General features: G+C 35.9%; 4 protein-coding genes across 16 annotated transcripts in view; 3 read left to right on the forward strand and 1 right to left on the reverse strand.

Moving 5' to 3' along the window:
* The first annotated feature begins 328 nt into the window (after positions 1-328).
* On the forward strand, positions 329-15,888 carry LOC145960554 (uncharacterized). Its single transcript, XM_083080116.1, has 2 exons — positions 329-1,785; positions 13,397-15,888. Exons 1-2 carry the CDS (start codon positions 846-848, stop codon positions 13,876-13,878), a joined length of 1,422 nt encoding a protein of 473 aa, XP_082936242.1. The 5' UTR covers positions 329-845; the 3' UTR covers positions 13,879-15,888.
* Positions 15,889-16,660: 772 nt separating this feature from the next.
* LOC145960018 (uncharacterized) lies at positions 16,661-17,385 on the forward strand. The gene is made up of 2 exons (XM_083079281.1): positions 16,661-16,911; positions 17,028-17,385. Exons 1-2 carry the CDS (start codon positions 16,786-16,788, stop codon positions 17,244-17,246), a joined length of 345 nt encoding a protein of 114 aa, XP_082935407.1. The 5' UTR covers positions 16,661-16,785; the 3' UTR covers positions 17,247-17,385.
* On the reverse strand, positions 16,760-18,850 carry LOC145960017 (mitochondrial import inner membrane translocase subunit Tim17-B). 3 transcript variants are annotated; one of them, XM_083079280.1, is made up of 2 exons: positions 18,724-18,850; positions 16,760-18,186 (listed from the first exon to the last, which is right to left on the reverse strand). In XM_083079280.1, the coding sequence occupies exon 2, from the start codon at positions 18,173-18,175 to the stop codon at positions 17,684-17,686; it is 492 nt and encodes a 163-aa protein (XP_082935406.1). In that variant the 5' UTR covers positions 18,176-18,186; positions 18,724-18,850; the 3' UTR covers positions 16,760-17,683. The 3 variants fall into 3 exon arrangements, with proteins under 3 accessions (XP_082935406.1, XP_082935405.1, XP_082935403.1); XM_083079279.1 differs by lacking the exon at positions 18,724-18,850 and adding an exon at positions 18,468-18,607; XM_083079277.1 differs by having other exon boundaries at positions 16,950-18,186; positions 18,617-18,773.
* LOC145960014 (uncharacterized) overlaps positions 18,591-27,539 on the forward strand; it is a 76,183-nt gene continuing 67,234 nt past the window's right edge. The window contains exons 1-3 of one of the 11 annotated variants that reach the window (XM_083079266.1): positions 18,591-18,822; positions 21,912-22,156; positions 23,650-24,885. The gene's annotated coding sequence lies outside the window, so the exon portion shown is untranslated. The other 10 variants (XM_083079271.1, XM_083079268.1, XM_083079270.1 and 7 more) reach the window with 10 other exon arrangements.

Consider the following 27,539-nt stretch of genomic DNA (forward strand, 5'->3'; position numbering starts at 1 on the left):
CCCTCCCGACGATAAGTGTCAACTGCAGCGTGCCAGATAAAAAGAAGGAACGAAAAATAAAATTCACAGCGGTGATCCATCATGAGGTAGTGGACTCGGGGCGCGCAGACTCGTCTAGGATTGGCTGGAACCGCCCAATCGTCATCACGTGATCACCTTTATGTGCCGCCCATCGATAATGGAGACTCCCCCGGAAACTAACCTCATGCAGCCTGATGCCACCACTCTACATCTGGGTGGTACGTCCGAGGGAGAAGGAGAGTGAGAGAGAGAGAAAGAAGGAAAACTTGAACACGCCAGACCACTGCGGGTCAGTCTCACCTGTGTGCAGCTTTCCGCTACGTTAGTCTACCTAACCAGTCCACTTCAACGACCCACGTCAGACGGATCGACTGTATGAATGACCGCATGGATTGTTTTTGTGAGCGACGGTTAACCTTTCGTAGTGCCTGCGAATTGACACTTTTAAGTGCTCGCTGAGAACTATCAAAGGAATATATTAAATACGAATTTTTAAATCTGTAGCAAAATTTTACAAATTTAAAAACGATACCACACATCTGCATCATTTTAGTGAATAGTGATAATTATTTTTGTGTATAGACTAATCTTGTGCTTATCTTGTGAATTTGTTTAACTGAACAAATGTAAATTTTTGTTTTGTAGTATTTATACAAGAGGATTGTAAAGTATACCTATATACAATGTTGAAATAATTAATTAGGAAAATAGTGTATGACTCTTGTCATAAGTAACATGTCTTCTTCGTTTCCTTTTCTTCTTGGGTATAACGCATAACAATTAGCAAAACAGTGGGTCAATTGATTTGTCTCTCCGTTACGAGGATGATGATGATGGACATGGGCATGTACGGTAACTACGGCAAGTCTGACTCATATCCTAACTATGTGTTCTCGGGTCAAGGAAACCATCATCATCACCATCATCACCATCATCAATCGTCATCCGTCGGCGGTCACGTGTCGGTACCTCCTTCCCCGGAGGTAGCTCCAACTCATTACTATCCCCAGACTGCAGTGGCGCCATATTCTTCATCGTCCTCCGAGAGTTTTCTAACTGCCGATTCGGGCGCGTCGTCCAGTACGCCGCCTCAAGGCTTCTATTCTCCGACGGGTGCTGTTCTCCACGAGAATGGTTCCACCACGGCAATAATCTCTTCGGAGAACGGTCTGAGTTATACTAACCTGGATTACGCGTCATCCTCATACACGAATCAACAGCAGCATACGGTAACATCGGTGGATCCACATCAAAGTTATCATGTTCAGCAACCTGCTTACAGAGAAGATCATCACCATCATCATCACCACCATCCGCCCACTGGCGGCAGCCTCCATCAAACCACGGTACTTCAAGCTAGTCATTCAAGAACGGAACACGATCAGCAACTTCATCATCAGTCTTCTAGTCATCACCACCATCACCACCACCACCACGAGCCCGAATATCAAATAGCGGTCGGCGGCACCTCGAACTACCTCCATCAATTGCCGTCTTCGGACGAATCCTTGCACTATCAGACGCAGATTCAACAGAACGAGTTCTCCACGCATCCGCCAGGACATTATAAAGAAGAGAATTCGGATGCGACATCCTATCACGTCTTGCAACAGTCCGGTCATCTCCAGCATCCTCATCAGCACGGGCACCATCATCATCATCAGCAGCAGCAGCATTCGCATCATCCCCAACAGCAACAACAACAAGCGCAAGTACCAACCTACAAATGGATGCAAGTCAAGAGAAACGTACCTAAACCAGTTGGTAAGTGCATAATTTCAAATTTCCGGTAGAGTCGACGCCTATGCGCGAGCAAACTAGCGTGAAATTAGGTATTCTATGGGTGCGATCCAGTAGCCACTCATTAAACCTCGTTCATCGCTTGATTAGCTTCAAGTACGAAGATGCAAAATCATGTCTATCTTATTTGTCTATCGTAGCCTCGTTATTTGAGTAGCTATTATTGTCAGATAGCGTGTTCTCAGTTTGAAAATTATGTCGCCCTGAAATTCAATTAAATTCACATCAGATATATACACGATACAAATATTTCCCATAAATCAGAAATTATTATATGTATATATGTGTTTTAATTGATATATTGTTAATATTTTTTAAAGAAAAACTAATTCATAAGATATATTTTCTGTGTGATCAGCTTACATATATGATTGGAATCTATGATTGTGAAATACTCTATTTAATTTTTGTATTATTCCATTTAATTAAATGATTAATTAATTTTATTTCATTACATTCTATATTCTATACATTTATGTGTGTATTTTGAATATAATATATAATATTTTTATAATAATTATATTTTATATAAAATATGCGAGTGTATTTAAAATTAAATATTATTTTCTTTCCTTTTATAATTTTATTATTAATTTTTTAACAATTAAAGAACGTTTAAAGTTTGTAGGATCTGCTGACCGTTAACAAAACAATCTCAAATCCTACACGTGCAATTTAATTCAATTGCGTCTTGTTACTGATACTTTACATAAATTCAGTACATCAGAGAAATGCTCTAAAACAACACTTGATCAAAGATCAACAATTTTTACGAAGATAGTCCTCAATTAAGATTGACAAACAAGGCGGACAGTTTGTCAGAGACAAAATGTAATATGCTGCTCGGTAATCGTCAAGTCAGTGGCTTTCAAACAATCTGTATGTATGAGAATTAATAAAGTGCGACGTAATCCCGGTTTGTCATAATCATTAATCATGCGCGCACTGCCCAATAACCAGCCTTATACGACCTTAATGTCATTAGTCTGCAATTTGCTACCGTATTTCTTATTGATTTTTTTTATCTTAAGTTTTTATCTAAAGTTTTCAATATATATATATATAACATTTATATCATAAATATTAATTTATTAATTTTAAAAAGTTTAATTAAAAATTTGTTTAACTCATTGAATGAAATTTATCTGATAATATCCTTTCGGCTACTTTTAAAACCTGCCTTTATTATTAACGAATTATATTTTTATCGCAATTACATTTTTATCGTAAATGCAATCATAATAAATGGGTAGTAAATGGATTCATAATAACAGACTTGTATTATCATTTATGAAGCCTACTATACACATGAATTGCGGGATATTCCCCAAGATATTTATAACGAAAACTTATCAGTATGTTATCTTACTCTACTCACTTTGATTTTCACTTACGCTTATGTGTCATAAATTCAATAGATAAGATTGTGCACATATAAAACGAATAAAGAAAATATCCGATGCTATGTGAGAATATTTTTTACTATTAAAAATATGAAAGAAATTTTGTAGGCAATGCATGTTTTTAAAAAACGACTAAGACGTTTTATCATCCTTTAAACATCTTTAAAATATTTTGGTCTTTGGTGCTGGGTGATTCATAATATTAAAATGCATCGTTATATATGAACTGTGTATTCTATGATAGACATTTTATATGTACTTTTGATTATTTAATTGGATATAAACAACTTTTTAACAATACGGACAAAATTTTCGTTTGATTATATTTCAAAATTTGGACATAAATTTATATCGAGAAAGGGAAAGAATTCGGATATTATTCATTGCAGATTTAAGATTCTCTTAAATCGCACAAGATTAATAAAAAATGTTTCTCTGAATGATAAGCGAATTATTTACAGACGTGTTTATAAATACCAAAAATCTCTGTGCAATCTCGACGACAATCTTTACGTGTTTAAAAACGTGACGTATTGGATTTAGATTGTACAATAGTAGCGGAAACATTAACAGATTACGATAAGACTGCGTTTAAATAAACCCGTCTTACACTCCAATTTATCAGATTAATTCCTCTGACATTGATAAGATAATTCATTTATTAAACAAGTATATGCGAATAAATCTTCAATATCGATTGATTACGAGGAAGACATTATACAAAGTGTCCGTAAAGATCAGGATCAAATTCATACAATGCGTTAATAAGATAGATTGAGTAGGTGAAAAAAGTTTATATAAACCTATATCTGAAAATACATTGTTAGAGGATAGCATTCAAAGATTCATAAATAAAATTGGTCTTATAATTTGTTAGACAGAATCGCTGACACGAAAATAGATAACTGTCAGTTGTTATTTATATATTTTGATTATACGATCTATTTTACGGTCTTTAGATTTCTATCATATATATTTACTTCTGTTAAACTTTCTTCAAGTTAAACTTTGTTCAATATTATAATTCTGATGTTTGAGTTATTCTAATTTCAATTTTATATATAATTACAATGAACTTTTTGCAAATTATGTGATTAGTATAATATCCCAACAGTTCCATCTAATAAAATATAAGGAAAATTTTGCTCGTTTATTTTTTTAACGTTTATAACTTTTTAATAAAGTATTTTCGGACATAGATTTATATTTTATAAATTTAATCCTGATCTCTTTACGGACACCTTATATATTTGTCAATTTCCTCTTATATGTATTTATTAAGATACATATATGTAAATATCTTTATTTTGCAGTAAGAAAATTATCGCATTTTATTTGTGACAAATTAATTGAATTTTAATTCGCAGAAAGATAATTTTCCACATAGTTATATAATTAAAATATAATTGACATATAAGCAATCTTATTAAAAACAAATTGAGATTCAAAATTTATAAATAAAATAAATAATTGTTAAATTTGACAATTATAATTAAAAAATAATAATATATAATGCATATGGGGCGCGTATATTATAATTAATATACTTTTGCAAAGGAAAAAGGGGAGACAGGGTACAAAAATGTCTGCATACTGTTATCAAGTCAAATTGATGACCATGAAAAAGTGACGTAGCATGGCTCAATGAAAATAATGCCTAAAAAGGCCGGAACAGTTCCCCTAACTACACACTAATTTGCTTAACGGCTACGGTGCTCCCCGCAATCTCCTAACTTGGAGAATGAGAATGTGAGCTTAGTCGTTTGGATGGAGCTTGTCGGGATTACCAGCGTTTCACTTAATAGCTCATTATAATCGAATTAATAACGCCATCGTAGGCGTTAGAGGGACTGACGTTTATTGCAGCGAAGCATGCAAACCGAAATGAAACTTTGTCACCCTCGTTTAACCCCTTTCGTTTTTACTCCTGCTATTATGTCTCGATGTTTTTAATACGATTCAATTTTCTCTAACATGTCTATCACAATTTTGAATAACATGAAATGCAATTGATCGTAATATTATACACGTAAAATTGAAAAATAATCTTTAATTAGATATTTCTGTGTATCATTCACAATTATCATTTGCAATAAATATTATATAATAAATGTAATTTTATATATATATATTTTTATCAGTTTTATATATTATTTGATATGTCTAAAATCCATGTATATTTATATTATTTTAGGAGATACCTCTTAATAAAGTTGTATATAATATATTAATTATTTTATATTTTATAATTGATTATGTACATATCAATCAAATAATTAATATACTATATACAACATTCATTAAGACGAAGATATCTCTTAAAATAACATGAGGTATAGATTTTAAACATACTAAATAATAAAAAACTGATAATTAAACAAATAAAATAATAATTCGAATAATATATAAAATTATACATTCAATCACATGTCACCATAATCTCAACGTCACTAAACAAGAGCGAAAAATTATTTTTTACAAAATGTAATGTTAATAATTGAACACAATTACATTTCACAGCCGACTAAAAAGAGCACGCAACCCGAATATGTTTAGAATGCGAGAAATTTCGGATGAAGAAAATAACGAGATGGGCGGAGCAGAAGTGGGGTGATTTCAGTAGATTTTGGTTGGTTAACTTTTTTGGTTGGCCAAGGACTTACAATAGCGTTCCGTCTTCCCTTCGTAACATGCTCTGGGGGTCCAACATAGAGGGTCTCTATGGGGACGCGCCCGGTGTGGACCACCCTTAGTCAAGATTGGAGCGAGACAGCATCACGACGGAAAGACCGTCGTGTGATGCTGTCAACCCGCCCAATCTATCATACTAAACTCGATTTCTTCTCTCTATACTCAATAGCGAGATTGGCAATACCGCGCGGAAAGAAATGAGACAAACGAACATCCCCTCGTAACACAGCAGTAATAATTTCGTATCTTCGTCACGATAAAATGGAGAATTTCCTATTCCTTTCAAAGTCTCGGTCAGAGGATTGTCAGAGTGTTGTAATGCCTCAACAATGTGTAAAAATAATGCAATAAATGTAATCGATAAATATTTGACATCATAAAGTATAATCTTATGCAAGTGCCATCAATAAGAGATAAGAATCTTTTATATTCTATAACTACTCACTTATGCAACTCAATATGTGACGGTTATATCGATGATGTAATGTTGCAACGAATATTATGACGTATAATAATTATAATAATAATAAAAAATAGTCACTTAAGTTAGAAAAATTTATTTAAAGAATAATATCTATCTTTCTATCTACGTATTACTCTAGCATATTTTTATCTTCTGATGTAAAGCAAATACGCCATAGAGCAAAGGTTAGCGTAGACTCTTGTCAGATTCTCTCATCACAATTATAATAGTTCTTATGTCATCACGCAAATACAGCGCGTTACATCTCTCGACTTCACATCTCATATATTTGCAGCTTTGTTTTTATAACGTGTGTTTTGCATAATATATGTATAAAAGAAATTTTTGATGCTCATCGATGAACTCATATAAAAATAATGTTTCTCTCATATGATATCAAAATATTATATAATTCTTTCAAAATTCTCTCTTGATAACGAATCTCAGTTCTCGAGTTGAAAATTAATTCTCACAAGATTGTAAAATCTACAACCTATAAATAATAAACAATATTTTATCATATGAAACATGTAAAATATTTTTTTGGATACTACTATTGCATAACACGATTAGATGAAGAAAATCCATATTTCATGTCTATATTTATTCATAGCAAATATGAAATAAATAATATTTATTGGGAACACTTTATGGGCTACTTCCTCGAAGACTATCACCTTTTAGGCTGACTTAAAATATGCATGTCGTTATCGACGCCCTGACCGAATATATTCAGGGGCGGCATCATGACGAGACTCGAAACCTATAAAACTCACCGCTGACTCGTTAACTTTCTTACAATTCTGGTCACGCGCTTAGATAACATAGCCAAGCATATTGTTCATTATTATATAATATGTGATATGTAAAATAAGTATTACAAGGAAAATTGTAATGTTTGTCGATTAGAAAATAAAAATAATAATAAGTTCTATGAAAAAAGACGGAAATTTTATTTCTTATTTATATTTAGAAAAAAACTCCTTCAGTTTTATTGCATATTACTTAAGTGTCTCTAAATATACTACGTAACGTAGCGTCTTATCGATTGATAAACAAAAATGCTTCGTGACTATGCTGGCACGAATGCAGCAATACACTATCGGGTACGGATTATCACAAATTAGCAGACGCAGTATGCGCTTGTTAAGTGTAAAAATTTCCGGAAAATTTCTCTGCGATCAAGCTATCCCGTGGGATTCGAAGCCGCAAAACTGGGCGTCGACGATTGTGCACGCCAGCCCTGAACTTGGGAGAGACCGAGACAACGTTATAACGACGGGAATAAAACGCGCGAATAGAAGGGGAAAGTGAAGGAAAGGCGGCAGACAGGAGATACGTCTATGGAGACGAAAAAAGGAGCACGAAACATCGGCTAAAGATAGAGAGAAGCATTGGATCGGGAAAGGAACGAGATAAATACGAAGAAGGAAGGCATGTCCGATCGAGAAAGGAGAAAGAGGAAGAAAGTCGAGCAAGGTAGAAAGAAAGAAAGAGAGAGAGGGGGGGAGGGAGAAAGACGGGGAAAAAATGTGGCAGGGCACGAGAGACAGACAGAGATAGAGAGAAAGCGAGAGAAAGAGAGAGAAAGAGAGAGAGAGGCAGAGATTGTGTTGGTAGAGTCGAACAACTGGCTGGGCATGTTGCTCGCCGCTCCACTAGGGTCGCCGGCGGACGCGTGAGTGAGTGGCCCGATATCTCGCGAGGGGATCAGAGGATCGTTCGCGTGTTTCCACCCGGGCTGCCACCCGCCGAACCCGGCAACCCCGGATCCCGCAACAACCCTGGCAGCAACTGACCCTCCTCTGGTCGGCCGTCTCTCTCCCCCTTCTCCTCCCCCCCCCTCTTGCCACCCCTCTTCACCCCTCCTTCCGCCCCGTTCTGTCCATGCCGCTGGCCGCCACCGCTCTACTCCTGTCCTGTCCGAGCGCGGCCCGACAGATCCGCTCGGCCGGACTCTGACAACCGCCGCCAACAACGCTGTCCACGTGTCTCGCCTCATGGTGATTTTCATTTCCGCGTCGCTCTCCGAGCCCGACGGCCGGTCGGCCGGCCCAATCTTCCTTCTCACGCGGCTCAATTGCCCGATCGCGATATTTACATGTTATTTTTGGTTATAAAAGCGCGGTGCTAGTACGTTTTTTTCACGCGCACATTGAAGAATCGTTAGTGATTTCGATTGATACGATCTTTACCCGAGAGCTTGTCTCGTACGAAAAATTAATGCAATAATTTCTGATTTGAACAAGAGACGCAAGTCTTGTTAAAGAAAATATATTATAATCTTATTAAAGAAAATAAATTATAAATTAAGAATAATAGATTATATCAAGCTTTTTGCAATTAATTTTCTTTTCGCATGCACAGAGGTAATTGTAGCATATAACAAGTTTTCACATATCTTACGTATTAAAAATATAAAAAAATTTCACCGAGAAGCGTTTCATACATCCCGAAGAAAAAGGCAATGCAAGCACCTGTGCGAAAGCTCGGGGCGAGCTGTTGCTCGAAGAAAGCGCGCGAAACTTATCAACCACCCTCGCGAAGTGTCGTGCTGAGCCTAATTTCAGCGGGAAATGCTTCGGGCATACTCACGAACGCATACACACGAACGCGTTCGCGGGGGAGCCCCGGGGGTGTGAATGTCGAACGTGCTGCACGCAGCCCTTTCGCGTACGCCGTTATGGTACACAACGTAGCCTTTTCGTACTCGACTGTGACTCAGGATATTACCTATCATAATGCTGAAATCAACGCGGCCGACGGGGCATGACGATGACTGACAAGGGGTTGCGAATGGAAGGAACTGTGCCGACGAAATCGTTTTGTCAGTTCTTGCGATAAATCGCCTAGATGGATATCCTCGTGAAAAAATTTCGGTCGAATCAGGTGATTCGGAAAATTTCATTTGTGTATTTCTTAAATTCTTCTCGACGTGATCGGGGGTTGAAATGTAATTTCCGTGAATTTCAATTGCATCAAACGCGCGAAAATAATCACCATAGGAAAATATCAGAAGAAATTTTTGCAACATTGAGATTTTTTCATATCAAAAGAAATATTATAAATATCGATTGCAAAGATATCAACTTTGATAATATAAAAAATGTAATTTTGAAAGATGTTTGAAAGTCATGATGTGTCAAGTGGGATACAGGCAAATATTTAAAAAATCTTAAAACTTTTTGAAATTTTTGCACGCCTGTATCGTTCGCAATTAAACTTAATTAATACGGAAATTACATCATTGAAATCAAGGGCTTCGATTCTTCCGCGTAACCTGCGTTGCAACCACTTGCCGGCAGGCAGCCGGATGTGCTAAATCACGTATCTCGTAACACTTGCTGATACATCGTCATTCTGTGCTGACTACTAAGTTACTTCTCGATGGTGATTTTATCAAAGTCAGTCTACAAAGTCAGCATGTCGATACGACATGCAACAGGAAATGTACATGAGTTCAAAAGTCTTTGATAGTTTTAATATATTTTCGCTAAAAATGTTTAAAAATAGAAGTTCAATATTATTTATTTCATAAATTCTACGGTATTTTTGTATAATAAACAAAAAATATTCAAACTGTCACATTTATAATAATAAATAAAATCGATAAATGTAATAGAATATTAAGAGAAATATAAAAATTGTATCTCACGAAAATATAATGCAAGTGTTACTTGTGTATACGTGGGCCGATTATACGAAATTCTAGTTTATTGATATTAAGTTAACAACGCGTACGTAATTCCTTTGAAGCATACAAATGCATAAACTCGTGTGAGGGTGTACGATGCTTAAGTGTGGCTTGGCTTCTAACTAACCGCGTGTGCATGCTAATCTACCTTCGTTCAAAGCTACCGCGTTGATGAAATCTCACCTGGCTTAATATTATTATTTATCAAGGCAACTGCGAAAGAAAAAGAAAAAGATATTTGCTAAGAAAATATATTGCAACAAAAAATTATATGAGAAGAGAAAAATTTCTCTTTCCAAAAATATACGCATAGAAATTCGATCATTTGTGCTCTTGCACGTCACGGGCGATTATCGAACCGCGAAAGCCTGTCAAGAAAGGAAAAGGGGAGACTACAAGATTAGGAAGATTACAGAACCTGAAGACGCACTTGTATTAATAATGTTTTATACAAAGAACGTCTTAGATTTTCTCTTTTTCATTAATTCGTTAATATTCACGTGTTATTAATTATATGTCGTCTCTTCTCTCTCTTTTTAAAAGTTTTATTATATATTTCTGATATATATATATAAACAAAAATGATTTTTAATTATTTACAATCAAATGGCAGCTACTTGCGAAGTCAATCCCTTGATCATACAGGATCATCTGCTCTTAGGCGTTGACAGTCTCCCCTCTCTCTTCAAGGAACATTACGCAATTCAAATATTATTCAAAGGCTAAAAGCCGTGGGGACGTTCTACGGATGACGTAAGGAAAGGTGATGGTAAACACACGCAGAAGAATACATGAGATGCTTGTGTATTATGTTACAAAAAGGATAGAGATATACGGGCGCATTGATGCTTTTCCTAATTCACAGAATTTTCTGGACTTTAGATGACATAACATATTTGAAACAAAAACGGCTGCGAAATACTGTAAAGTCGTGTTTAACTGGTAAAAACTTTTTTTTACCGACGTAAAACGCACGTACCAAAATGTATTCAGGATCCAGCTGTATTTGATTTGTATCTAATGTCTGGATTATACGCATCAACGCCAGTTACCCAAGTTCCTAAATAAATACATGCATCGTGCCCGATAATCCAGTGGTTTATAATTAAAAACAAAGACAGAGCGGTATCTTATTGAAAGAATACCTAGTTGCTGTCGTAATGTACCATGTAACTTTCTCTTTCATTACGCTATTATCCATGGTAATTTTTAAATCTATGACTGCAAGTGATATTAATAATCTTCTCGTAATGTCTTCCTCTTTCTTGAAAAATCTATGCAACAGCCCGCATCGCGACTGCACGATTAAATCCCCTTCGCGTGATTACAGAAGATTCGGTAGTGACAATATAATCACAGTGGCGTAAAAGGTGACTCTGAGGGTGCACCCACATGTCTTATGGAAGATAATTAGAGGTGTCAATGCGCCTTCCCCTCGACTCGGCGTTATTAAGGACTTCCCTGCTCCTGCATGCCGACCCTTTTCCACTTCCCACTTTGTCGATATCACGAATTTAATCCGCGAAACAAATGTTCCCCCGCATCGGCAACTGTACGTAACTATTAATTTCTGCATACATAGTATAGCGTTGAACTTAAGGCATTACAGAGGCCACTGGCTTAAGGATATTCGATGCGTGCTCACGATATAATTTCTGCCTCACGAATGCATGAACGTAACTTACTGTCGATAATTGTGATAACGGAAAAAGAGAAAGAGAGAGAAAGATTTAATCTCGCTTTTATTTATAAAATGTAAATTCGCAAGGCAGATTTTTTTTATTTAGCGAACACTTATATTATAATGGCACTGGCAATGTCACTATAATTTATTATAGATCCTTCTTCTATATTTCATTAATACAATGCCTTCGTTGTTGCTATAATAAAGAAGGTAGTATAGAAAATCAACGGCATCGTAGCCGGTCCTCCCGTTAAAGTGCTAAATTGATGAATGAGTCGCGAGAAACGAGAAACATTTCATTGTATCTCGCACTGGCACGCCTAATAGAACTTGTCCAAGTTTATTATTCGGCCTGGAAAAGCGTAAGCTTAATGGCCGCAAGCTAAATTCAGGGACCCTGGTATAAGTGACTGATCTCTTCGGTTATATTAGGAAATTCGCGAAAGTCATCTTACACAAATATAAATATTTCATGTTATATATATATATATATATATATATATATATATATATTGATTTTCACAGACAAATGTAAGGGTGCAGATGCCAGAATATTATATAATTCTTTAGAGCAGATAAGAAAAACAAAAACGTATTATAAAAATATTGAAGGACGAAGCTAAAGATGTCGCAGGAAAATGTACATAATGGGGAAGACGTGACTTTAAGGCGGTGGCTTGACAGTTTCGTCCATCCCCTGCCATTAAGTAAATTGAGTGCTTCATACTGTAGTCTAAATAACAATCTAATTTTCATAATGTATCTTCGTCCTTCTGTCTAAAACGCGTCATTCTTGTCCTCTATATTTTTATTGCATCATCTGCCTCTCGAACCAAAAATTTATCCGCGTTATAAAACAATCGAATTGAGTGTTAAAAATCATACTAATATGTAAAATATCGACAAAGCGAAAAAGTCAAAAATTTCACGTAACGACGCAGTAACTGCGGATGTTTGCTCTACAGCTGATGCAATTTGATCCAGATTTAGGGATCACAACCCTATCGTTCCTTCAGCTTTGCACAGGTCATCTCCCTAAAACTGCTCTCCCCGAGTAGTGACCAGCTGTTATGGCCGGCAAACGATTGTCACTTAAAGGATTTGACTTGATCTTGATTCGACACATATTGCGTCCACGTCTGTTGTATGTTCTCATCGTACTACAATTAGAAGATTACATCCAAATTGAAAATACACATAGCAGAGACGTCTGCGTTCCATGGATCGCTTTTGTCATCATATTTAATATTTATAAATCCTCTTATCTCCCAAGAATATTCCATTACTTTATCTATTATTATTTTCACAAGATCCTACATTATTTAAAATATACGTACGTTGTTTCAAATAAATTTGTCCTAAACGACAAAAATCCGTTCACAAATATTTTTATAACTAAACTCTAAATTTTGATCACACTGCAATAAAATGCAATTGAATTTAAATTAAGATTTTCTTATCTATTAATCTCTTTTTGAAGCTTTCTGCGACAAGCATTATTTTATTCTCAATCACTTAACGTTTGCTAAAAAAATTAATTATAAATTAATCGAGAAAAAAAGTGCCAACAATATTTAATTAATTAATTTAATGACATCTTGTGCGCCCTATATTTATTGTAAAAATAATTTTTGTTTCAGCATCGAAAACAAACCCGAACACCGAATACGGTAGCGGTACAGTTGCGGGGCCAAGCTCCTCGGTATACGGAAGTACCGCCAGTGGAACAGTAAATTGTATCGCCGGTTCGTTGGCCGGTATCGCCGGTAGCTTCAACAATACCGGACGCACAAACTTCACGAATAAACAGCTGACCGAACTGGAGAAGGAGTTTCACTTCAACAAGTACCTGACGCGAGCGAGACGCATCGAGATCGCTTCCGCGCTGCAGCTTAACGAGACGCAGGTGAAGATCTGGTTCCAGAACAGGCGTATGAAGCAGAAGAAGCGTATGAAGGAGGGCCTGATACCGGCGGATAGCACGAACATGACGGCCTTGAGCGGTGCCAGGAGCAGCAGCAATTCACCGACGGGCTCGTCCAGCCACGAGATCGGTGGCCTCGGTTTATCCAGCTTCACCAGCGACAACAGTAGGGAATCACCTCCATCTTCCAAGGATTGACGCGATTTTTGCTGCAGTAATGAACGGCACTATAGTCTATGATTCGACATCTGATCATAAAGCTCTGGCCCGGTCATATCGAGAGGCCAGAAATTTAATGAGAATCGTGACAATTTACTGCAGCCACAAACCACTTTCTAATTTATTCTTTCAGGCTGCATCGTGAATGTAATATCGTGGACTTATAAGACGAGTAATGTCATTCCGTATCTTGAAAGTAGAGGTATGTGATATATGTGTATATACGGGGGGCACATCTCTATCTTCCCGTTTTTAAACTATAAAATATGTGACATTGGTTTCTCTAATTCCATCATATTACACGGATGATCCCCTCAGAAGTGACGTGTTGCTTCGAAAGAGTTTAATTCGATATTATATTGCATTCCGAGGAGCATGTTTTCTTCATCCTGAATTTCTTCTTTTAATCAATGCATTAAACGTTAAGTTGTATAAATTAATTAATTTTCCATATTATTTATTCCGCGTACATTTAATTTAGTTTTCAACGTCTTCTTGTAAAATTGTATGTATAAGTTTGAAAATTCTAATCCAAATTTCAATGTTACCATGTACCTCAGTTCATACTCATAGGGCGATATTTATAGTTGTAAATTTTAAATGCTGTTTTGTGATCATTTATATTTCTGATTAATCTTCTCTAGTTTTAGTTTTCTCAAAAATTTCAAAATATACTACTCAAACGATTCTTCCGATATTTATATTAATATAAATATATAGCAATTCTATTCCAAATTTTTCAACTGCTCTCAAATGTCGACAACGTACTTATATACATATATAATGTATAATTTTCCATTTTCTCGACCATATTAAATTTTATGTACAGTTGTAAATGAATTTTTCTAATTCAAGTATATGAATTGAATAAAGTAACATCACGTCACATTTCCATGTTAAGGACGAGATCATAACGATTGATTCTATCATCCGATCATTTCTTAACCCTTCCAGTACCTTGTAATTAGTAAATTTTCAATTTCTTTCAAAAAATTATTTTGTATTCTGCTTTTTTTTGTATCTCACAATCAGTATCCAATGTTTAGACCCATATGCATTATTAATAAAAACAATTTATGACACACTATATATGCCTATTAAATAATAAAATTACGAATATTAAAATTAATGAAATAAATATTTCACACGCGCGGATTTCTTCTTCATTTTCAAAACTAAACTAAGAATTAAAAATAATGAAAGGATGTTTCAAAATCTCTATACTCAATCTGATACTGGAAGAGTTAACTTTATCTTACTGTGGAATGTTCATAGTAATCTTAAACATTATGAAAGAATCCCTAAGTGTTAAAATGTTAAAATATCGCTGTCAAAGAAATATAATAAAGAATATATTGCGCCAACTTGATTCTTAATTAAAAAGAAGGATTTATATAAAGAAATAATTTATAACTGATTATTCTATTGATTATTCGCAGATAGAAAATTTCGGTCAATCCTAAAGGGCCAAATTAGGCCAATGTCTTTATAACGTTTATCTTGGCGCGCGATAGTAGATAGAAATATCTTTGATAATCGCAAGATCTCGCGAGTAATCGTCTAATCAAAGATAATTTAATGATTGTAGATCTCCCTCGATCCAATTTCCGCCCAAGAGTTGTGTGCATGTATTTATATGTAAATAATATTCTACACAAAAACTATGGGCCAATAAAATTAATCGATAAACTTCTCCCCCACATAAACTGAAGTTCCACAAAACAGAATATTAATAAATCCTCATTATTCCCCAATAAGAATTTAAAAGCAACATAATTGCAGCGAAACTATGATACGAGCTGAAAACTCGTGTCCTATTCAAATTAATTCGCACGTTTAAACACATACAAATTAGCATAATATCGTACATATTTATATGAATTACATAAATGGTGGTCCATTTGCTCTGTACCTAAAAACATTCCTACTATATTAAAGTGTCATTAGCCTGTAATATCATGTAGATCTCTGTAGAAAGAATAAAATATTATTGTATTAATTGTGACGCTCTTCTCATTTATGTTTATCCCTCAAATCAAAAAATTTATGTGTCAAAATAATTTTTCGCTTATAAAACTCTACTTTGTAAAAATTTATATATATATATTTCTCTTCAATATTCATATTTATGTCTAAATTTAGATCAATAAAGATATTTGGGGGTCGAGTGAGAGAGAGAGAGAAAAAGAGAGATTATGTGTTATTTTTCATATTATTTTTATGTATAATATGTATAAGAAAGGGTACATATTATTATTATATAGATATATAATTATTATATTAATTATTATATAGATCTCTCCATCTCTCCCTCTCTCTTGCAATATACATGCATGCAGATATCTACATATCGACCGTTGCATGGATACTAAACTGTGAGGCATGCTTTAGATGGCGCTTACTTACGATGGAGAAAGAGTCGCTCGATGAGTAGAGCACATAATCTTCGACTACATATTTATTTTGTAATTACTTCTAAAGCTGATTCCAATAATGTTGTAATTTTACCTGTAATGTAATAAAAATTGCCAAATATTATTTTGCCACATAATAATGATATTATTAAATATAATAGAAATTCGCAAGCATTGCCTAATTATGATTAAATATGGCTCGATCCTGGTTTGTTCGGCAAAACGCTACTATTGTGATTTATTTTGGCTCTCTGATTGGTAGAGCTAAAAGTAATACACCAATCAGAGACAATTGCTCACTCACGATGCTGCGACGTATTTCCATAAATATGTAGAGACTCTAGTTCGCTCCGATTGAAAATGGTTAAACGATTGTGTATATATTACATGCTGTGTCAAAGTCAAGACAGTTACAGACCATTCTGCCAAGTAACGTGTGATATATGAAGATCAGCAAAAAAAATCTGCAACGATGGAGAACAAGGGAACACGACTCTCTCCAACTGAAATGGCACAATATCGTGAGCGATTGATGCATCAAAAACAATTTTTGACTGACATATTATCCAAGATTGAGAAACAAATACTTGCTTTACAGGTATATTTGCAAAAAAAATTTAAATATCTAGATCTATATATAATTAAAATTTTGCGCTTTAATCTGTAATCCTGATACATAAGAAGAAAATAAACACTCTAAAAATAATTTCGTAGGTTGAGCGATTACACTTGAGAAATTCTTTACTTGGATCAAAATGTCAGGGACAAGAAATATTGCCAGATGTGTCAACAAAAAATAAATGTGTGAAGGTTGAGCCAGTAACAGAGGGTTCAAGTGATCTAACACAACAAAAATTAGATTTATCCATAGCACCATCTCTAAATGACGAAGAACTTGAAGACGATGATCTTGACTTTCTAGCATCTCCTTAACATTCCTAAGTTTAGATTTATTACAAATTATGCTATATTAATGCTACGAAAAGACTAATTATAATTATACTTTAACATGTATATATACTTTATACGAATGCAAAGTAATAATTAATAATTTATAATAAAATGCACCATAAAGATCTGATTTTTGTGAATTCACTTTTGTTATTTATATTTTATAAGTATTTACAGGATGTATTCTTACATAAAGTATCATGTTTGATATCTCAATCTAATTAGAAGATTGAAAGGAATATAATGACAAGTAAGAAAACAAAATATTAAATCTAAGATCTTCAGGCTGCATACAAATTTAACACTGGCAAAAAGAGACGCTCAAGTATATTCTGCTGTAAAATATTGCTGGAAAGAATATGGCATTATACTTGAACATTTCATTCTAATTTCAAAAGTCTAAACAATTTGGTTAAACATTATGATGGATAGCCCTGCGAAGGTGTGGTAAATTGCGATGGATCTTCAACCAGTGATGGTGGCTTAAATTGTTCGGCAGAGAGACGTGTAAAACAAATTCCTACACCTTCTATCAGAGCCAATAACACTCCACCAATGATCGCACTGCCTACCATTGCTGGCAGCCCATTTCTTGCGGCTAAAATTCCACCAGTTGCAGCCCCGCTGATAATAGAATTATAAGGATCTTCCTTTCCTCCTCTAAAGTGGACTAGCGTGCAATCAATTGTGGAGAACATCCCACCCCATACTGCAAAATTTCCTGCAATTATAGGTGCTCGTTGTCTGATCGCTACAACACTGCCCGCAAAACGCTGCTTCCATCCGCTTGGTGCATTGCGGAAACCTTTGATACTTTGAAAGATCGCTCCACCTATGACACCCATTGTGAAGGCACCGCCACAGTCATCCACTATTCGCCAGGGACACGGTTCTCTTGCATATTCCTCCATTCTACAGAAATCTGTTATAAAAAATAATGGAAGCATAAATTCACCAAAAAAACAATCATATATAGATGATAATTTATCATAACTTTGACAGAATCATACGACTTTAATCAAGCAAAAATGAATTCCGTGGAATTATTAGCAAATTTATTACTTCACATTATTAGTTACATGCAAGCTTTAAAATCGCCTTAAAAAAAGAAAATAAAATTTACATCAATATTTAGTAAGTATTGAATTTAAAACAACGCATTATGTAAGATCGTATACTTATATCTTATTAAGCAACAATTACGAAAGTTATTGCAACTATGCGATAAGTTAAGGTTAGAGCAGCGTTTCTCCCAGTCGCTTCCAAACTAAAGCACACATAACATCTCTCGAAATTTCGTTACGCATCAAAATCACATTCTTGCGAGCAGAATAATTTACCCTGACATTTACCGTATAATTCGATACCGTATGATCGATTCGAGTTCGAGCCGATGCGTAAAAATCCAACACGCCACTTCGTCCACTAATACGCGAAAGGACAAACATAACCTCCTTACCACAGCCGATAGCCGATAGGCCTGAACGGGATTCTTCTTTCGATTGATACAACACGTGTCGAAATTGTTGTCACTATGGCATCAGGACGTGAGATAATTGTAATAATAAATATTATATAATACTTTTGATAACATAAACTATATTAAATTATTATATTTCTTAATTTATTTTATGCAGAAATTATAAAATTGTGCATATTTTATACAATTCTTTTTAAATTGTCACGATTTTAAATTGTCACTGACGTTGCCGACAATCAACATGGAAGGTTTGCCAACTGTATATCTTGTATCACAAATGTCAATTCAGTCTTAGTATTTTTTATCGATGGTAGGTATAATAGAGCATTGACTAGTATATATGATCGACATGACAGATTCAAATTCAAATCAGCGTGCGTGTTGAATATAAACGTACAGGTTATCCTTCGGATATTATTTCATCGCGAACGATTATCTACACATATATATATTGACTGGTATGTATCTTACGATATACATAACTCTCATCACAGTCGTAAAATTAAGTTTGCGGTATAAAAGCACTCGGTCTTATTCGACGTGAAAGTTTACGAGCGAAGTTTACAGCACTATATTCGTTTATGTAAATACGCAGTACATGAACGAAATGGCTCCTTTCGCCGTCCCTGTGCTTCACATTTTGAATATATAAAAAACTTTCACTTGGTAATTATTGAATCATATTCCTGATAACGTAGATTGTTCCTTTAATATGCATGTAAATTTCTAATATTATTACGAATTATAAAATACAAAAAATAATACTAGATTATCAATGTATTTAATTTTTCTCCAGTATCAGGTTAGAAATTGAATGAAGGAAGTTTTTTTTTGTGCAATAAGATTTTGTTATAAAGAACATTTTTTATAATTTTATTATAAACAACAAAGATGTATCTCTTGGCTTAATTTTTAAAGGAAGTATTATGTTATATATTATACACATATATGTAGATTATAATCTTTATAATTATTACATTAAAAAAGCAAAAAAAATTAATTTAATATTTAGGAATAAAATTATTGAATTTGCTTATATTTATGCCGAAAATTTATAGCTGTTAGAAACATTATTTTGTAACATGTAATTATAATGGAAAAGATATATCTCTAAAAGATATATCTCTTGGCTTTATTTTTAAAGGAAGGATTATGTTATTATATATATAGATGGATAGATAGATAGATAGATAGATAGATAGATAAAAATACAAATTACATTAAAGCTGTAGATTATAATCTTTGTAATTATTATATTACATCTTTATAATTATAATTAATGCATTAGATTGTTCTATTTTATCATATTATAATTATTGCATCCTCGTATCATCGATATTTTAATGAGCAAAAAATCTAACAAGATATTTGCATCAGCGAGATATTGCTCCGGCTCAGTAAATATATGTAATATTAAAAATTTCTTATCTTTCATACATAAATAGTTTTTTTTTTAATTATTTCTGCTTTTCATACGTAAAAAGATATTTGCATTAAGCGGAATAATAAAGCTGAGACCGTTTCTGTAAATATGATCCATCATAACGTGCAATGATATATCCAATTTATTGCCTTAAATAACATTGTGCTTTATTATTTATTAAATGTTATCTGATTGTCGATAACGTTTTCGCTACCGGAAATCATTATAGACGAGCAAATAATATTTCATAAATACATAACGAGATTTATATACACATTTATATATCAATGTACCCTCTAGCAAACTTCATATAACAGTTTATAAATATATCATAGTAATATTAAATATCAGAAAACATTTGTCTAACATCTAAATAATAAAACAATCTATCCATTTAATCATGTTCTAGAGAGAGAGAAAGAAAAAGAGAGAGAGAGAGAGAGAGAGAGAGGAAAGAGAGAAGACAAAAGTCAATTTCTGATGCAACGACAACAGTATGAACGAGGAGGCAGCGACTCTGACGCGGTTCGCTATCTTCTAAAGATAACCCGCTATACGATAAATCGATGTCCTCCTCTCTCTCTCTCTCTCTCTCTTTCTCTCTCTCTCCCTCTCTCTCTCTCTCTCACACACACACACACACACTCTCTTCATTTTTTTTTATTCGTCGTTACGTTCGATTGTGTAACGGGCTCGACCGTTCCGTAACCGTGCAGCGTGCAGCATACATGCACCGCACCCCCGGGTCGGGGGACTCGCGTCCGGTGCATCTGTTGCATCCCGCACGCAGGTGAACGCGCGCGCACGCTCCGGCGAACGCGCGCTAGGACCGCGGGTTCGAAGTACGGGGTGGTGGCGATGGCGATGGTGGTGGCAGCGGCGGCGGCTGCTGCTCTCGGAAGAGGTGGCCGCGCCGTCAAGACGCGCGGGGGTTGGAAAAACGACAGGGAAAGCCCGTACCGGTTACTACGCGGACGCATGCCCGCTGATGGCTCAGTGGAGCGCGCGACTTCGTGCCGTAAGCACACTTCCTGCGAGTGGATCTCTCTCGTCTCTCTGTCTCTCTCGCACACACGCGCCTCTCTCTCGCTCTCTTCTTCCTCTCTTCTTCCTCTCTCTCTCTCTCTCTCTCTCTCTCTCTCTCTCTCTCTCTCTCTCTCTTTCTCTCTCTGTCTCTCTCTCTTCCCCGCTCTCTGTCTCGTTGCCGTATGTGTAAGTGTAGGTTTGCGTGCGCGCGTTTCTTTCTCTCTTCGCTTCGCCTCGTCTCTCCTCCGCTATCTGTCTCCATCTCGGCCTCGCTCGTCGCCGCGAGGATGGCAGGCTCGTCCGCTGGCGAATAAAATCGGTGGTGGGCGATATGGCGGAGGGGATGGTGATAATCGCGAAAGAAAAGGGGGTAAGAGCGAACGCGGAGGGAATTTTCGTGGATTGCCGCGATACGAGTGTACGAAATAGCGAGGCGAGGGGCATAAATTGATAAAAGGGTAGTGATAAAGGGGTTGTGAGAAAAGTCAGGAAGATTGCTAGTGATTAATATTTAGAGCGGGATTTCAAAGTTAAGGGAACGCGCGCGAAAAAGCGGGATGGAAAAGAGAGATAATATTTGATAGAAGATGGAGACAGAGAGAAAGAGAGAGAGAGAGAGAGAGAGAGAGAGGGAGAGAGAATGAGCATCAATAATATCTGAAAGATCGGAGTACCTCGAGCGAAAACTTAGGTTGTAACAGTCTGTGTTTTCTCGCAGATATGGAGCGAGGTGCAAATATCTTATGAGGTGCAACGTGAATAATCCTGTTTCGTTAAAAAGAAATTGAAATGGAAGAGAAAAGCTTCTTGTGCGAATCGTGAAATTTGCGAGCATCATCGAAAAGAAATCAAGGTGGTAAAGAATAGAGAGAAAAGAGAAGATCAGACTCCCGTTTCTTCGCGTGATCTAGAGGAAAGAATCACACGAACATTGCCCACGAAACAATCTGCAAAACAATAATGGTAACTGAAGATGAAAATATAAGGAAGAAGAGAGGAAAGAGAATTGCATTGATTTAAAAAAATTACAGGGTTTATATAATAATAATATCAATCATAAATTATAATATATCGAGATAAAGTAGAAAATAAGAGAAAAGAATGGAAATATTATCAACTAAATTTCTTTCTTCTTTACCATAACGAGATCTTGAGAATGCTTTAAACAATTTTGTTTTTTCTTCTTTCGCGTTTCCATAAGAAAATCATTGAGAAAAATTACAGAAATCGAGATTATGCGGATCTCTCAGAGTGAAAAAAATCGCTCGTATTATTCACCTCTAATATTTCGTTTTCTCCATCGTTTTACTCTATTCGCGTCGATATATATATGCGTGGATGCGTATCTCGCAGATCCGTACACGCCGCGATAATCTATACAAATGGCTGCATTGTAAAACAATTCAATCCCGGGTGTTCACGCCTTCACACATCCGCCGATCTTTCACACTTTTGACACCCCCTATTTTCACATCCGCCGAAATACGCGGAAATATACGTTTATTTCCAATAGCCGACAGCCAGAATTGATAGAAAGCTCTCGCCAGCTGTTCGTTATGCAGAAACCGTGACAGTTGCCTTTCCCAGATTTTCTGCGGCCTGACGTCACGAAGCGTGTTAATTTTCACACCGCAAGTGTCCGCGTATTTCCGTTTTGCGCGAAAAACACCAGTCGACTCTAATTTCTCTGCTATGTGTCGCGAGTCCGATGCGTGGAGGCAAAATTTAATCTTCAAGCGAGCATACATTCTTGATTCTCGAGGCATCTTTATCCTACAGAACATGCACATTACAGAGATATAAGAGGGAATATCAATTGCTGTCATAATCCAGCACTTAGCTCCACCAGTTATTTACCGAGAGAAATGTTTATCTTATAGACAATTGAACTCTATATAAATGTCAAGTGTATATCTCGTATGAAAGTGCGGGATATAATTAAAGATATATAGCATCGAAAGGAAGCATAGGAGGGGTCTGAATAGCCACGAGGTATTTCTACGATGTGCTATGCTAGGTGACTCACACTCGCTTAAGTATTCCATTGTATGGAGCGGAGTTCTGCACGCAATGCCCCGCATAACGACGGGCGCTTCCAAAAATACACGTTTCGTTTCGGCGTTTCGCGCACGTCGATATGCAAACGCATCAGTAATTCATGGGCCGTGGCTCGTTTGCCGAGAGTTTGCTGCAATAAAGAGAAGGAAACTAGAGAATTTATTAGAAATTTCCGGTCTGTAATGGGCAAAATTCCTCAGAGTACTCTCCTCAATGCTGTCGAATAATGAAACATTCTTCGAAACGAAAAAAGATCGATATGCACGTCCTTATCTCTTTTTCTTTCCTTCCTTATTTCTTCCTTCTCGACGTATGTGTTGCTTATTTTCTCGCTTCGCCTTTCTTTCCTCCGCGAGTCGCGTTTTAATCGCTCAAAGATTTTCTTTTTTTTTTTCCAGCAATTATATGTCACTCGAAAAAGCGATGGAAGAGAGAATTTTTCGATAAAAAAATAGATTATTGTGATCTTTTCTCTCGTTTTTTTCCTGTTATTCTGCAAACAAGGGCGGTGAAAAAATATTGCGTGAAAATGGAGTGTTCGGCAAGCAAGGCGTGAACCATAAAGTGATTTCGAAGTGACAAGTATTGACTGCGATCAAACGGCGAGATTCTGCTTTCAGCTCCGGTTCTACCTCCTCCAGTTTGGCTCGTTCCGTTACCGAGAGTATTGATATTTCGCTGCAAGCACTCAAAGACTCGAAGTTAACTGGCACAGATAGCATGAGGGACACGTATCTCTCCCCGACAAAGGATGCGTGCAGGAGCTGATTTTCGGACTCGATCAAGTCGCATGTCGAGTGTACGCGGAAGGAAAATAATCAACGGAGACTGACAAACACGCGAAGAATGGAAGCATGATTCTGGTAACGCGGGTCCGGCGAATTCGACGAAGAGCCAGAAGAAGAGCGTCCTGAGGTCGAGGAGGAACTGGGCTGGACATGACGAGAGATTGCGGGGATATGGATACCCGCGAGGACGGCGGGATCGACGAGGCTCGAATCGGTTGACTTAATCGTCTCCAGCAGGAAATCCCGGCATGCGTCAGGTCGAGCCAAACGCGACGTACTTCCGTTTAAGTTTACGCATTATACGAGAGATTCCGTTCTCGGCGAAGAAAGTTATTGCGAAAGCGCTGACTATGTCATCCGCGGAGCATAAGTGTCCCCGGCGAGGCACGACTCGAGAGAAGACACGTGCCCTTCGCTGATGTCGTCGCAGGAGGTAATTTCGAGTCAGCATCGATCCCCGATATTTTTTGTGGCATGTATGTGACCCCAACAACGTGGAAAGAGATTTCCGGCAGTAGAGCCTCGAAAAGACCCGGTACCGAGGGTGGTACAACCCTGTGCCCCTGGTACGGTACCGTTTCCTGAAGGACGAGGCCAGGTGGTCGCGTGTGCGCGCGTGTGTGTTCGATCGAAAGAGAAGAGGAAGAAAAAAAAAACACGGGGAACTCAAAGGTATCTTTCGTGCGGTGATACCCGCGACTGAGTGTCTCTTCGAATCGTTCGAGTTGTTCGCCTTTCGTGTCAGGTGCTTGCGTGCAAGGCCATCTGTGCGAATCGGGTTCGAGAGATATCGTCGAACGATGCGACAATCTGGCGGAGAAATAGCATCGTGAGGAATAGCAAAAGGTATGTTTCAACATTAATCAAGTTGAAAATTTAGACGTAAACGTAGCTGCTCTGATAATTATTTGCATAATGAATGTTATTTAAAATTTGCCTTCGCTACAGGAATTAAATTAGTATATTTTCTGGTGAAAAAATAAATAATTTATGATTACGTAGAATATTCTTTGTCTATAAATTTACTTTCAAATACTTAGATATTATGAACATTATTTATGAGCATTACTATACTTTAAGTTTCACATTATCATATCAAAGACTTCTTGTTTAGTAAATAAATGTTATCACGTGAAATAAAAAATGAAAAAAATAGATACTAGTAACTCCTCGATAATGGTTAAATATGAAATTTTCCATGTTCGAAGAGATCTCAATTTTTCAGAATAAGAGATTCTTTTACAATAAATACTATAATATGTTGCGCACAATTCTATCCTGCTACAATTCTCAAGATTTTTCTTTCAATCTACCTTCGGTTCATTTTTATCCTATAATCATGCAATAAGCTCATATTCCGAAGTCGTTAGGACATTTTAAAATAAATGTTTTCATCTTTCATTATACATGTAAAGACAACTGAAAACATTAACAAACGTAATATTTTTTCAATCTACGTGTACAACGAAAAACTCAATGAAAAACTCGGGATTAATAGCTAGCTCGCGTTTCATGTTATTTATCCCTACGATATTATATATCTTTTGCCAAATAAACCTTTTTAACGCTTATCCAAAGTAAATAGATATCGCGGACTGCTTTTAAAAAATTCATTGAAAAGATTATTGGAATTTATTGAAGCCGGCAAGGAATTTATTGGTTAAAAAGTTTTAACATGAACATCATCTGTACTGACGAAATATGAATTTAGCTCTTTCTAGTTTTATTATTCATGCCAAGATAACTGACATGTATGCGTTTCATAAAATTTTATTACGCCAGTTAGAATCATTTCGGTGTGTATAATGTAAATATATAATTATTCTAATAATTTCAAAACAAGCTGATAATAATTAATATTTAGTATTTATATAATTTAATCTAATAACATAGATTGTACCATCATCTAAGAGAAAATGATATAGTGATTTACTCTCCGGGAAGACAGATGATAGTCATTTAGTGGGACCATCCTCTCGAAACCTCTTACGCCACCTTATATAAATTTCTTGATATCCTCTGTAAAATTTATTAAGAGAAGGTGTGCCTCGGGTATAATAACACCCTTTATTGGCAATTGACTCAATATGAAATATACCTAAAATTCATCAATATCATTACGACAAAGAAAGAAAAGAGAATAATAAGAAATAAGATTTAAAAATATAACCACACATATACGCTCGTGCGCACGATTATACGATATTAAAATAATAAAGAATATTCTGATATTTTCAGAATATTTTTTTATAGAAGATAATGATAGAAAAAAATGATATTTTAACAGAGTTGAGCATTTCAATTGCAAAATTAACTTTTAAAAGTCGAAAGATTTCGAATAATCAAGCCTTGATAAATAGTTTTATTCTTCGATTAAATTTAAAGAAATTGATTCTAAATTTGTCATAAAATTCACCAAGCAATTTATTTACTTCATTTCCTTTTTTCCTTTCCAATCTTTTACGGTCTATCGTCAAATGGAATGATTGCGAAAAAATTCACTTATCGGATGAAACGCTTTTTAAGATCATCATCGGCACACGATTGAAAGGCGATTTCTATATGAAGAGTTTTATGCGACAGTATCCAGGTTTCGTATCGCTTTTTTATCACGCTTTATCGCCGACGAAGCCATAATCGTATTTTAAAATTTGTAACATTGCCATAATTGCATCATCGTCATCTCCTTCTCACTGCGAACATGTGAATATATATTCAAATATCAATTCGTAATATCTATGACGTTATGCATCTGTTTTATTAAACTCTGCTGGTATATGTATGTACGCGTATGCATATCACGTAGTTTACATACATTTTCGTGTAGCGATCGTTGCAGTGATATTACGGAAAATAAAGAATCTCGTACGAAGACTAATAACGTACAACAGAGAGTTGATGTTGCTTTGTTCGATCTGTTAACACACGTGGACAATAAAAATTTTAATTATTTATTGTAATTATTTAATTATATAAGTCAATAGCGGTCACTCAAATATAAAAACGTAGCAGTTGAAAATCAATATTTCAACGAGAATCACTGAACGCGAAGATTACATATCACCTAGATTTATTTTATTCCAAGATGTTAGCTCTTTAACGTTCAACACGTCTGTCTTCTCTTCAAGTCGGTTTTTAGATGTCCTTTAGAGACATGTGATATCTGGGGTGTCATTTTCGTTCGTGAAATGATGAGCGAACGTTAATCCAACATAAATGGAACGTTTATCCGACATAACTTGTCTGCACGGATCGCGAAATGTCGAATGCACACATGGGAAAATTTGTGAATCGCATGCTGCTATTTTTCTATGACACGTCAATCGATCGTATCTCCCGGAGCGGGGAATACCCGCGAAATTGAAATGGCCGCGGAAGATCGTGAATCGGGAAAGCGGGAGAGGAATGCAATTTCTGCCGTGACACGAACATTTTCGATGCCATTTCTGCCGTGCTTCGTATATTCAAGCTTATGTAAGCCATCGTGCCTATTTCACTGA

The sequence above is a fragment of the Camponotus vicinus genome, unplaced genomic scaffold, assembly GCF_025532165.1.
Source record: "Camponotus vicinus isolate PSW18456_S1 unplaced genomic scaffold, iyCamVici1.0 SCAF_10, whole genome shotgun sequence".
NCBI classification, from domain to species: domain Eukaryota; kingdom Metazoa; phylum Arthropoda; class Insecta; order Hymenoptera; family Formicidae; genus Camponotus; species Camponotus vicinus.

What these genes read in the sequence shown, in the direction of transcription:
- LOC145960554 (XM_083080116.1), top strand. Translation starts at nt 846, where the DNA reads ATGATGATGATGGACATGGGCATGTACGGTAACTACGGCAAGTCTGAC. An exon ending in AAACGTACCTAAACCAGTTG is followed by an intron (nt 1,786 to 13,396) that starts GTAAGTGCATAA and finishes TTTTTGTTTCAG; the next exon opens with CATCGAAAACAAACCCGAAC.
- LOC145960018 (XM_083079281.1), top strand. Translation starts at nt 16,786, where the DNA reads ATGGAGAACAAGGGAACACGACTCTCTCCAACTGAAATGGCACAATAT. An exon ending in AACAAATACTTGCTTTACAG is followed by an intron (nt 16,912 to 17,027) that starts GTATATTTGCAA and finishes ATAATTTCGTAG; the next exon opens with GTTGAGCGATTACACTTGAG.
- LOC145960017 (XM_083079280.1), bottom strand. Translation starts at nt 18,175, where the DNA reads ATGGAGGAATATGCAAGAGAACCGTGTCCCTGGCGAATAGTGGATGAC.